The sequence below is a fragment of the Pseudochaenichthys georgianus genome, chromosome 11 (assembly GCF_902827115.2).
Source record: "Pseudochaenichthys georgianus chromosome 11, fPseGeo1.2, whole genome shotgun sequence".
Taxonomy (NCBI): domain Eukaryota; kingdom Metazoa; phylum Chordata; class Actinopteri; order Perciformes; family Channichthyidae; genus Pseudochaenichthys; species Pseudochaenichthys georgianus.
In genome coordinates this window covers 22,178,224-22,191,939 of record NC_047513.1, presented here as the reverse complement: position 1 = coordinate 22,191,939, position 13,716 = coordinate 22,178,224, and the positions used below count along the sequence as shown (strand labels likewise).

General features: G+C 44.0%; 1 protein-coding gene across 2 annotated transcripts; it reads left to right on the top strand.

Annotated features, from left to right (window-relative positions):
* Positions 1-4,490: 4,490 nt before the first annotated feature.
* Positions 4,491-13,311, top strand: sp4 (sp4 transcription factor). Of its 2 annotated transcripts, none has more exons than XM_034094535.1 (7): positions 4,491-5,063; positions 5,317-5,387; positions 6,267-6,689; positions 7,153-8,329; positions 9,018-9,216; positions 9,746-9,939; positions 11,045-13,311. In XM_034094535.1, the coding sequence occupies exons 1-7, from the start codon at positions 5,057-5,059 to the stop codon at positions 11,308-11,310; spliced, it is 2,337 nt and encodes a 778-aa protein (XP_033950426.1). In that variant the 5' UTR covers positions 4,491-5,056; the 3' UTR covers positions 11,311-13,311. The 2 variants fall into 2 exon arrangements, with proteins under 2 accessions (XP_033950426.1, XP_033950425.1); XM_034094534.1 differs by having other exon boundaries at positions 9,740-9,939.
* The last annotated feature ends 405 nt before the right edge of the window (positions 13,312-13,716 follow it).

Below are 13,716 nucleotides of genomic sequence, written 5' to 3'. Positions count from 1 at the left end.
TGTCTGTCCAATGACCTTGCTCCCTTTCATGTCATGTGATATCTTGCGTGACAAGTGAACCGTTAAATCAACATCAAAAGTTATATGTACTACATAGCTATAGCAGCAGCAAGATCGGCAGAATTATAACAAATTGAATAGCTAGCATTTATAATGTACAGCAAACCAAAACACAAGAGCGGCGCTCAAAAGAGAAAGGACAAGAGAGAACAGTAAACGGGACGGGTGGCGCAGTGGTCTGTGCATCTGATCATCAGATCAAGGGGGGTGCTGGGGAACTCCAGTTCGAAACCCGCTCCTGCCGCCACTGCGTCAGGCCGTTGTGTCCTTGGGCAAGACACTTCACCTGAACTTGCTCCTGTGGGTATTGTCCACAGTACATGACCATTGCATGTATGATATGTGTAATGTGTATTTGTGAAGCGCTTTGAGCATCTGGAAAAGCACTATAATAAATGTAAGGAATTATTATTATCTCCACAAGTGAAGCTGTATCCGTGGCTGTGCTACCTTCTTCTCCAGCCATGAGCCAGGAGGAGAGGATGGATTTGGCTGTGCCCGGCGGTGGTCCTACAGTTCCCGCAAGGGCCCCTTCCCCAACCGATAGGGGACTCTATGGCGCTATTGAGACCCCCGACGTCAAGATCAAAGGCTATACTATAGCAACTGGCCCATGTAGGCCTACCGGCCCATTCCTCAGAGACACACATCAAGGAAACAGGTGTTTCTCCGAGATGTATTACACCACCACTACCAGAGCAGGTATCAAACTGCCACGGACATGGATGTGTTACTCCCCCACCCTGGACTGTGCCTATTGTGAGCCGTGCTGGCTGTTCGCAGACCGAGGTGCACCGTTCTACAGTGATGCGTGGGTCAAAGGAGTTTGTGACTGGCAACATTTGTCTGCGAGGATTGACTCACATGCACAATCTCAGGTCCATGTCGGAGCGTGTGTCATATATGAACAGTGGAAGAAAAACAGGAGAATCGATGCAAACATGGAGAGGAATGCAAGGAATGCTGCTAATTACTGGAGACAGGTACTTGAGCGTATTGTCAACGTTACAATCACTCTGGCCACTTGTAACTGGGCTTTTAGAGGACATAGGGAGATTCTTGGACAGCCCAACAGTGGAAACTTTCTCAGTATGATAGAACTTTTAGCATGTTACGATCCGGTTCTGAAAGAACTTGTTGAGCGACCACAAGGTTCTGTGAAATACTTGAATCCAGCTGTTCAAAATGAGATAATCTACATAATCGCAAAGGTGCAGTGCGACATTCAAGTAGAAATAAATAATGCTCTGTTTTTTTCTGTGATCATGGACACCACCCAAGATATTTCCAAAAGAGACCAAATTAGCCAAGTGTATAGATATGTGACAATCCAGAGGGATGAAAACGACAACGCAAAAGATATCCTGATAAACTAGGCTTTCTTGGGGTTTGTGGAAACAGTGGACACGTCAGCTCGTGAACTCCAAAAGAAAATCCTGGACAGCATAGAAGTAACGGATTTGACCTGAGCAAGTGTCGGGGCCAGGGATACGATGGCGCGGCGAACATGAGTGGGGTCTATTCAGGTGTGCAGGCCAGGATCATGGAGATGGAACCGCTTGCCAAATATGTACACTTTGCTGCACACAATTTAAATCTGACACTGAATGACTCCGTAAAGAATATAGCGGAGCTGCGCAATTTCTATGATATTGTTGAGGGCGGCTCTTTATACTTTTTTCAGCCAAAGTATTAAGAGTATTAGGAGTATCACTCCTTTCCGGTATCATGTCATCAGAACTCTCAGAGCATCGTAAAGTTACCATGAAGCGCCTCTGCCCAACCAGGTGGTGCTCAAGACATGATGCAATTGCTGCCCTTAGATACCGGTATGTAGATATCATGAACTAAAATCGCTCTGGTCAGCGAAAAGAGGGAGGAACGGGACGAGGCTACAGCCCTAAAAAACCATATGGAAAAATTAAGCTTTATTTTTCTTGTCGTACAACAGACAAAAATACTGGAAAACATGAATGCAGTGTCAAAGATGTTGCAGGCAAAGGATGTAGACATCCACAAAGCTGTTGGTCTCCTCCAAAACACAATACAGGCCCTATCTGCATACCGAGATGACTTTGACCAGGTCAAACGCACCGCTCAAAATCTTGCTGAGAGATGGGGAGCGCAGAGCGAGTTCACGGGAATTCGCAAAAGAAGGATGAAACGCCACTTCAACTCAGTCAAGACGAGAGGCTTAGTGATGGCGAGAGCCGTTTCAGAATTAATGTGTTCAACGCCAGCTTGGACATCATTAACAGCCAGCTGTCACAGAGGTTCACTTCTATGCGTGAAACGAACGAACTGTTCCAGGCTATCCACCCCGGGACATTGAACCGTGCGCAGGATAATGCCCTTCACCAGCACGCGCAGCGCCTCGCGGACCACTACAGCAGGGATTTATCCCCGAGTTTCCCCATCCAACTCCTTGCATTCAGAGCCTGCTTTAAGACTGAAATAGCTAAAGAACCATCTGTGAAGGATATGACCAAGATGCTTATTGTGGACCACAGCTCAATGGCAGCCACATTTAGCGAAGTGTGCACAGCATTGCTGTTATATCTCACCATACCTGTCACTGTTGCGACCGCAGAACGCTCATTCTCAAAGCTCAAATTGATTAAGACGTATTTAAGAAGCAGCATGGGACAAGAACGACTCAGTGGATTGGCAACACTCTCAATAGAGAACAGCAGGGCCCGGAAGTTAGACCTGAGCAACGTTGTTGGCGACTTTGCTGAGTGCAAGGCCCGCAAGATTAACTTCTAATGGTGATGAGTAGCTTTTCTCTTGTTATGGAGAGGGATCGGAGATTTAAATCTGTAGCAATATAATTGTGACCTCTCTTATGTTGGAAAATGTGCATGGTGCACACCTAACCTGTGTCTGTGATAACGTTTGGCCGCTGTGCCATGATGAAGAACGATTCATTCTGTGATTGTGTGATTAGTTCGCTGTGCCGTTGTTTTTTGAAGCATGATTTTGTTGTTTTTTGAAGCATGATTTTGTTGTTTTTTGAAGCATGATTTTTTTGAATATATATATTTTATAAATATAAAATAATTGCCAGTGTTATCAGTTGCAAGTGTGTGTTTGTTGTAATGACAACTTGATTTGAAGCCTGTGTTTGTGAGTGAGAGTGAGAGAGTGAGAGAAAGAGAGATAGAGCACGTGCTCCAGGAATAATGCCGAATAGGCCTAATCAGAATAATTTCAAGTCCAGATTCAATGTTGTTTGCATAAGTAGGCTATATTTTTTGTTTTGTTTATTTATTAAGTTCATTTCAAGACAACTTTGGGAATTTTGTTTGTTTGTTATGAGTTTTAAATAGATTTTGAATGTGGAGAGAGAGAAAAAAAAGAAGCAAGCAGCGCTGAGTTGGGGGGGGTCCAAAAAAAATATTTGCACCAGGGCTAATCACAACCTTGTTACGCCACTGGCACTCGAGCTGGTTTCTCCAAAATTACATACCCCACCTTTAAATGACAAATCTACTTCAAAAAGGAAATTACCTATTAAACTAAGGTCCACACAAAAACAACAATGTGCATATGTCAGCAATGAAAGTAGTGCAGTGCATGTGTGGCGTGTGTGCTATTGAAGGTTGAAAGTCCTGCAAAACGCAGGTTGGATGCCAGCCGTAAGAAGAGAGAGACAGATACCTGCATATGTGGTTAGGGCCCAGGTGAGACTAAACATTGTTTCAAATATATTATGATATGGCAAAGTACTCTTTTTACTCATATAAGTTCAAAGTTGACTCAAGATTGTGAATAGGGACTGTTGAATTGAAAACCCACCAGTGCAAACTGAAAACCCACCTGTTTCTCTTATATACCTTATATACATTATAAAAATATATTTTAAAAAAATATATATTTTCTAGTATTTAGGAGTTTCACTTATGCACCAGCACTTACAATGGACTTGCTTGTTTTGAGTGAAAATGTCATCACTTTTCTTCTTGAATATTTAGGGTTTATTGCATACATTGTAAGTCGCTTTGGGTAAAGACCTCAATGTAATGCAAATAGCTTTCCATATTAGGCTTAAATAAAACATGTCAGCTGCACGTTGGTTTGTTGGTTTATTCTCTCACTCACTCACTCACTCACTCACTCACTCACTCACTCACTCACTCACGCACACACACACGCACACACACACGCACACACACACGCACACACACACACACACCTCCCTTTCCCGTTCGCCCAACCCCCACTACACAGAAGTCACCGCCCTTCCCCTTGCTCTCACACCAACATGACTACCTCCAGCCAGCCCCTACTGACGCACCGATGCATTCTGGGAGTTGTAGTCACGACAGCCTAACCGAGCTCGAGAAGGCGAGGCTTCATCAAAATACAACTCCCATCTCGACCCTCGCACGCCGAGCCCCGTCGTCCAATCTGAATATATGGGAGGAGCGCGTCCGCCCACAAAAGCCACAGCTATCTCACAGTATCTTCCCTTTAAAAAACCAATTGTGCACGAAAAAAAGGAGAATACGCGTTAAATACAAACACTGGTGACGGTGTGTTTTCGGTGCACGACGGACGGAGACGAGGCGTCCCCGCGTCGTGCTGCGAGAGGAGCGGCGGCGACAGGCAGGAGCAACGGAGAGGGTGTTGTCCTGATGCTTAAATGGAAGTGGGTGGGCCTCTACGGTCACACACTGCCAACTTCTCTGTGGATATTATTCTGACAAGCGCCAATTTGTTCGTATATGGACTGGCTTTACGGTAAAAGAGACATACGGAGTGGCTGCGAGGGTGCCGGTGACGTTCACTGTGTTCTCCGTTATCTCCGTTATCTAGGGACTGTTTGATTGTGCCTGCGCTTGGCACCGCCCTTCCTGGCCGGTGGGTGGTTTCGTCAAACGGGCAGATCCGACACGGCCCAGCGCCGAACATATAGCCCGTCCTCCGCCTCCGTACCCGGCCGGCCTTCTACCGTGAACTACACCCTCTCTCTCTCTCGGTATATTAATGCGTTATGAGTGGTAGGTACCCTCCCCCCTCTCCGTCTCCACCCCCCTCTCTCTCTCTGTCTGACAGATAGGAGACCCTTTTCATATTGATGATGAGGTTACTGGTTTATCTTTATTGATCACTTTTGTTTTGACTACATCTGCATTTATGATCAGATTTTTGTTGAGGCAACTTAGTGTTTACATGACCATACTGTGCTATTTAGAAATGTACAGATATTTTAACTGGAGATATTCTCACATTTATACTCTCTTTTTTTGACAGACTCCAAGAAGGAATCATCTGGAACTGAAGGAGGGAAAGCATCAAAGAAGGGGAAAAGTTCTGGATCTCAGGTACAGAAAACAAATATGACTTTATCATACTTCATTACTTTTGCCTTGCCTGTAAGCCAAAATGTACTCCCTCCCTCCCAGCCAGCCAGACACACTGGGGGCGTTTCTCTGGTGAATTCCACTTCCTGCTTCTGTGCAGCCCTGCTGAGAGACTCTTGAATAGGCTTATATGGCTGTCACACTTCAGCCACTTTATCTTTGAGTTGTCCGTTTGAAATAGGGTAAAAAATAATTGAATTCAGGTGGATTTACTTTTTAAAAGACCTGCAGTGTTGGTATTGTTCTATAATTGCTAAACACATATTTGTATAGGTTGCGTATACCTTTTAGATACATTTAAGACAGACAGTTATTCTTTAATACATCTCTGTGTGTGAGACATGCAAGAAAAGCATTGTAGCATTGCTGTATTTGTTATAGATTCTAGACGGTTTCCAAGATGTACAGCATAAAAATGTGCTTGCGACCTAGTTCTTTTGAAAGGGAGGAGAGTGAAAGAGAAAAGGCGGCTTTTTCTTCCAGTGTTCTGAGAAAAGAGAAATGTGGTTGTCACACGCCCACCCACTCGCTTCCTGTAATACCGCCCACTTCCACTGACAGCTCTCTCTCTTTCTCTCAGCTTTTGTGTTTCTTTTTGGTGCACCGTGTTTTCCCCCACCCCTCACTCTTTCTCTCCCTCATCTTTGTTTCAAATTGTTCCTTGTGTGTTTTACTTTTATACCGGCTCACCCTTTCCCTTTGGCTTTTTTTACTCATATGTTGTGCTTTCTTGTTTGTGTATGTATGTGAGCTCTCTGTGTGTTTCCGCCTGTGTCTTACCCCATCTAGCTTCTCCTCCTTCCCTCGCCACTCCTCTTTAACCGTTCCTCTCTCCTCCAGGATTCCTCGCAGCCCTCTCCGTTGGCCCTGCTAGCGGCCACCTGCAGTAAGATCGGAGGGCAGGGGGTAACGGAGGGGGCTCAGGCCCAGGCTCAGGCCCAGGCCCAGGCTCAGGCTCAGGCCCAGGCTCAGGCCCAGGCTCAGGCTCAGGCCCAGGCCCAGTTGGGGGCCCAGCAGTTCCAGCTCCAGGGAGGTCAGTTCCAGCTGCAGGCTGGTCAGCTCCAGGGTCAGATAGTGTTGGACGCGTCTGGAGGTCAGGCCCTGGTGCCCCAGCAGCTGGAGCTGGTCCCGGCTCAATTCACGGGGAACGGCTGGCAGATCATCACAGCAGCGCCCACTATGGCCAAAGAGAACACCAATCAGCCTGTTGCTGTGACGTTGGCCACTACCTTGGCTAATGAAAGCTCAGCGGGTGGACGCAAGGTGAGAAGTGGGAGAAGCAGTGGGTTTCACTTTCTATGACAGTTATTTCTAAAAATGGATTATAAACATGTTTATTATGGGTTGGAATCTTCTTATAGCACTGTTTAAGTACTCATAGACATTAATATTGCTTTATAACCAATATTATAATACATTATAAAGTATTTCTATAATGACTTTTAAGTTGAAGTATCATAATACTATAAAACGGCAAAGTTATTTTAGATACAATTATATATGTTTGGTAACAATGATCATCTTAAGCAAGTTTGTAATGCAATACGCATACACTTCAGGATAGTACATAGATCATGCATTATATAAGGATTAAAATGTATAACAACTATGGGAATTATAATACACTTTGATCCTTGAATGATCCAGAAAGGTTTGCGAGTTTGTTTTATTTGTCTGCCAATGTTTGTGTTGTTAACTGTATCACTTCTCCTTTCCTGTTGGGAAGGTGAAGGCAGTAGCTGGGATCAACAGCATTGCAGCCAATCAGCAGCAGCAGTTCCAGATCATCCAGGTTCAGAACCTCCCAAATGCCGGCGGCGGGGTCCAGTATCAGGTCATCCCTCACCTGCAGACGGCGGATGGGCAGCAGATCCATATCAGCTCAGCATCCTCCATCGGGGCTCTGGCGGAGCAGGTCCAGCTCATCCAGACCCAGAGTCCAGGCCAGACCCAGACTATCCTCCAGCCAGCCAACCAGCAAACCATCCTGACAAGTACAGCCAATCAGACGGTCCCGCTGCAGATCCGCCCAGCACAGTCTTTCCCCATGCAGCTGCAGACTCTGCATGGATCCCAGACTCCTGTCATGACCACAGTACCCATAAACCTAGGTGGCATGACCCTGGCTCTGCCTGTGATAAATAATGTTGGAGGAGGTGGGGCTGTGCAGCTCATCCAATCAGCAGATGGCACATTCTCCATTGCCAATGGTAACCAGCTAGTGACAACAGCAGTGTCTGGGGCAGCTCCCCTGACAGCCTCAACCGGCACGACAGCAGGGGCCGAGGGTGACGGCGCATCAGATGTGATACAAGTGGTTTCTACGGGATCAGAGGGTGGACCAGCTGACACCCAAGTGCAGAACAATGAGGCAGACTCTCAGAACCAGAACCAAGCCAACGGGCTGCAGCACCAGATAGATACAGCAGGAAGCATTCAGCAAGTGATCGTGGGCCAGATGGGGCACCAGTTTGTGCAGCAGATCCAGCTGCAGCCTCAGAGTCAGGCCCAGGGGCAGCAGCAGCACATTCAGACCATCCAGCTGGCCCCAGGACAAACCCTGCAGCCCATCCAGGCCTTCCAGAACTCTGCCCAGGTCCTTATCCGTACTCCAACCCTGTCCCCCTCTGGGCAGATCACCTGGCAGACACTGCAGCTGCCCGGCGGGGTCTCCCTGCAGGGTGGACTGGGGACGGCCATGCCACAGCAGCTGACACTGGCCCCGATGTCCGGTGGGACGGCAATGGGGAGTGGAGGGCTGGTCTCCCTGAGTGGAGCACCGCTGACGCTGAGCGCAGCCCAGATCAACCCAGGGTCTGGGGTACAGACTGTCAGCATCGCGGGGCTGGGCCCGGCGGGGGTTCAGGTGCAGGGTGTTCCCCTCACCATTACTGGTCTTCAGGGTAAGGCCGCACTCAGTAACTGTACGAATGTATAGGGATTTAGCAGTGTTCTATTAATTACTTCTAGGGCTGCTAATAATGATAATGTACATCATCTATTAATCTGCTGATCATTACTAGATGAATTAATTAATTGTTTAGTCAATCAAATATCCGAATATAGTGAAAAATGTCCAAGGTGATGTCTTTACATTTCTTTATTTGTCAGTCCAAAACCAAAAACCTATTCACTTAAATATGATATAAAAGGGAGAATAAGGACATCTTACAGCATTATACTTTCTAAGAGTCAACAATTAGTTAGAAATGTTGTATTTAGTTGATAGTAATGTTAAACAGCAATATTAGGCTATGTTGGTTCAATTGTTGAGTGTGATAAATAAACAATTTAAATAAGCCATGTTGAGGGGAAGCCTTTTTCCAAACTTGGCCTAAGTGGATGTCCAAAGTCTCAGATTTAGAAACAATGTGTTGGTTTAGGCATTAGTTATTGAGAAAATACGTATAAGGCTTTCCTGTTTCAACATGCCAATCTCCAGTTGTGCGGTACATATACCATTGAAAGTTGAGTTATAACGGGGTGTCCTGCTGGCCCTAACTACAGACTGTTTGGGATCTTGTATTTTTAAGTTTCTTCAGTCCACCCCAGGGTCAATATAACATTTTGCCTCTTTAAATCACCTTTCAGGTCAACCACAGGGTCAGGACGGGGTAAAAGTTCAGTCGTCTCCAGTAACGGTTGCTGTTGGGAACGTGGCATCGGGGTCATCGATGAGTCCAGACCAGCTGGGCTCGGTCCAAAGCTCTTCTGACCAGGAGGGCCTGCCCAGCAAGAGGCTTCGCCGTGTTGCCTGCTCCTGTCCGAACTGCAGGGATGGAGAGGGAAGGTATGGACACGTTGCAAAGACATAGGTGGTGTTAAACATCGGTCGAATAGCGATTTACAAGTGGTGTGTATTCCTTAAAAAGAGATAAACAAGTCTAAAACACATATTTGAATCTAGCTCTTTTAGTCATTCACAAGAAAACTGGCGTTGGACAAATTATTTAAGATTTCCCCCCCACCTATAGACCCCACTAAGCCCCTACAGTTAGAAAAACTGTGATTGTTTGCATATTTTCAATGCATATCCCAAAGTTGGTGACGACTGTCATGTCATGATGGGATAACTGGTTTGACAGATGGTCAGAACACAGTGTAGCTCATTACCTAAAGTGAGAGATCCGACCCTTCACCACTCAGCACTTCACTTTATAATGAGGAGCTAGCACTGAGAATATTCACGCTCACGCTAATTCACTCAAGAGATGTAAGTTTATCAATCAGAGCTTGTGTACTGTACAATTGAAACCCTTAAGGGCACAGTGCAGGTCAGCTGTGATGCAAATTAATCAGCATGTGTGTTGTAGGAACAGCGGGGACCCCACAAAGAAGAAGCAGCACATCTGCCACATGGAGGGCTGCGCGAAGGTGTATGGAAAGACGTCCCACCTGAGGGCCCATCTGCGCTGGCACACCGGAGAGAGGCCGTTCGTCTGTAACTGGATCTTCTGTGGCAAGAGGTTCACCAGGAGCGACGAGCTGCAGAGACACCGGAGAACACACACAGGTGGAGAAAATACACATAGAGATGAGGGCCGGTGATGTGGGTTAACATGCGACGCTGGAAGGATTTGGCGTTGATAACATTTTAGCAAATTGGAATCCAGTACATATCCTTATACATAATTGTTACTTATAACAAACGTGTGATTACTTTTGCCCACTAATCAATGGTGGTAGAGCAACTTAAGTCATTCTGAATTAATTGGCTTTAGCTGTAGACTACGCTAACATGGATGATTATTTATTTGCATTTTTCAATGAGCCATCACTAGGGAAGGTCACTTTTATCAATGTAAGATAAGAATGTGTTGTCTTTTTAACCCTTAGATGCATAAGTGGGTATTTTTTGACCCGGTGAGGTGGTTTTCTTAGAGTATCTTTGTAATTACATTTTTTTTATCATTTCATATTCCGGCTATTCCTCAAAAAACATGTTTTGGATATCATGCCTTTCAAATTTCTAATTTACATTTTAAGAAATTGTAGTTTTTGTATTACTACCCTGCTTCCATAAGTGGGTCAAAAATGACCCGCATGCATTTTCTGTGGAATTTCTTTTTTTTTTTCAAGATTTAAAAAGAAATTCTAAATAGTGAAAAATTAAATATAAAATATTTCTTGTGTGAACCAAAATATAATCCTAAATATTATACAAGTGGTTTTTCTTAACCAAAATGACATAAAAACACATATTATACTAATACGGGTCCTTTTTGACCCACTTATGGAAGAGTGTAGGGTCCCGTCACTCGTGCATCCAAGGGTTAAAACATGAAGATACTGCAATCTGCTGATAAATGCTGTGCACACTAAAAATGTTTGGCATTAATGAGTTTTTATTTACAAAATGTCCTCTTTTTTTATACCTGTGGGCATTTATTTAGTGAAGGGTTTTATTTGGTGGATTGTAAGATGTTAAAAGATACCAATATGTATTCGAAAAACCAATATTGTTCCACCAGTAATAAAACAATTCCAACTGTTTTACGACAACTTACTTTTTGGAGAGAAGGTTCCAACTAGAGCAGTCAACAACTAGGGAGTTACGTAGAAAACCTAGGGTCCTTTCTTGATTAGATTTTCTCTAATTCTTTGTTTTTTGTCCCTAGGGGAAAAGCGTTTCGAGTGTCCAGAATGCTCCAAGCGTTTCATGCGCAGCGACCACCTCTCCAAGCACATTAAGACCCACCAGAACAAGAAGGGCGGAGCTGCGGTGGCCATCATCACCACTGATGACATGGAGGATGATGCCCCTGAAGACCTGGACGCCTCTCCTCAGATTGTGGCGACCCTCTCTCGTGACTCTGACCCCGCTACACCCACCACCTCTAATCACATGGAGGAAGAGGAGGTGGAAGAGGGGGAGTTTGAATAAGCAACAGACTCCTGTTGCTTTGCTGAAGGCTGACTTCCTGTTTTTTTGGGAGTCTTTGCAGAGACTTTAGGGGTGGCTACTTTTTCTTTTTACAAAATTTAAAAAATATTCTCATGAAAAAGGGAGTAAAAGCGACAGGATTACGCAATTAACAGAAACAAATAAATATAAAACATTACAATTTAAAAATAACAGACATATAATAACAGAAATGTAGCCTAAACATATGAAAGTTAGTTTGGCATTTATAGAGTAAATCTAAAATAATTCCATTCACTGTGGGGAAAGGAATGCAAGAAATGTCTAGATTAGCACAAGACAAGGGGACCTGCAGAATCTTAAAAAACAACGAGAGACAGTTTCTTAATCGCAACAGAATTGAACTCTATGCACAAGGTTGTGTTCCTGTTTCATACCTGTCAGACAGTGCTGAGGGTCAATCATGGTACAGGACTGTTGCAGAGCAGTGATAGGGTAGTCTTGGGAGGGTGGGCGCGTGTGTGTGTGTGTGTGTGTGTGATCCGTATGAATGAGCGTGCGTCTGAATTCCCACGCTGTCACCCAGAGGATCTACCTAATTTGAGTTTCTTTTTCATGGTTCAGGTTTAGTCCTCTGATCAGGTTCAGGTATTGATTCCTTTGAGACCAGTCAACGGATAAACTGTTATTGTAGAAGAGAGGGAATAAAAAAAAAAAAAGAGTAGAAAAAAAGCACACATATAAAAATGTTTATAAAAAATGCATTCCTATCGAGGCGCCGTGGCCATGAGGAAAAAAAAGCTCTATAGATTAAAAACAATCTAGCTTTCTACAACTTTGTTTGTCTAGTGAAAGCAATACTTTAATGACAATCCTAGTGAAACCATGTTTACATTGTCAGGGGAAGTTTTCTCTGTTAATACAATTAGTGAGAACATCCGAAAGCAGTGCTGTCGTCCGAACAAAGAGTGTTACTCTGCAGACACCACTGGGTGGCTTTGCCATCACAGTAATTTTTATATGATAAGCGACCATCAGATGGTACATTTTTGTTGGACAGCAGCACCATCACTGATGTTGCTTTTTGCTTTCTGTGCTCTGGTGACAAACCCTCTTACCCTGACCGATGTACCACAATTGCCTTAACACAAGCTGTTGTACAGAAGGAATCTCAGCGTTAGCCGGGGGAGCCTCTTGCATTTTTAAAGGGTGACATGGAGAGGGCACCACAGCACAGAGAGCTAAGATGAGACAGAGTGAGGACAGCTGTGGGTGGGTCAGGCTATTTAGCTATGTGGATATTATGAAATGTTTTCTGGTGGTGTTAGTTCAGTGCGTACATTATTTTTAAATTAAAAAAAATCATATAATTTTATAGAATTTATCTTGTTTTAAAAAGTCCCCTTAAAGTATGTTAATACACAGGACCCCACTGTGTACGGCTAATTTATTATTTATCCTTGATTTGTACTATTTGCCTTTTGCTGGACTTGTATTTGTGTGCGTTGATTCTGAGGTTGTGTACAGCATGTTTGAGTTTTTTGCCGTAGTGCTGCTTCTCTCTTCTTTACTCTTTGTGCTTCTGTTTTCTTTTTCTACGTCTGACCATTGCCGTTTTATTTCTTCTTCTCTTTGCGCCATAACTTGTTTTTGGAGAAAAATATATAACAAAAGAAGAAGTAAGCAAAAAAGTTACTATTGTTTAAAGTTGAAAAGGTTGATACCAAACAGATTTAGATGTTTTTGGTAATATTTTGTGTGACAACCAACTTTTTTCTTTGATATTTTGTAGTGACATCTCATTTGTAAATCTTTTTCTAAAAGATGTTTCTTCGTCTCCATGACATTTGATAATGGGTTTTTTGCCAGGTTAGCCTCAAAGGCCCCAGTTTATTGATATTTTTCAAACTGGTTTGTACAATCGTGTTATGTCTATAAAAAAAGGACAACCTTGAGCAGAAAAAATATGCTTTGCCTGCATAACACTTGACAATAAAGTGATTAAAACTGTCTCAAATTTCACTCTATTGCCCTGGTATTTTTGTATATCAATCTAATGGAACACACACACACACACACACACACACACACACACACACACACACACACACACACACACACACACACACACACACACACACACACACACACACACACACACACACACACACACACACACACACACACACACACACACACACACACACACACAGTATTATGACAACAGAGTGTATTGATTAGAGTACATGCCTCTTTAGGGAACAATTACTGTTTTCAATTACAATGTCTGCTGTTCATGGACTCCAAGTTGATGCCTTCAAGATGAAACCTGTGACCGTTCTGTTACAGGATAGTCCGTTACCACTCAAAAACACAAAACAGCTTTGACTGATTGGGTTATTTTCGTTCATGTGGACATTTAACAGA

Bases quoted from the DNA above. Each gene is read 5' to 3' on its own strand.
- sp4 (XM_034094534.1), top strand. The intron at 5,388-6,266 runs GTACAGAAAACA...TCTCTCCTCCAG, and splicing joins GGAAAAGTTCTGGATCTCAG to GATTCCTCGCAGCCCTCTCC. The intron at 9,217-9,739 runs GTATGGACACGT...TGTGTGTTGTAG, and splicing joins TGCAGGGATGGAGAGGGAAG to GAACAGCGGGGACCCCACAA.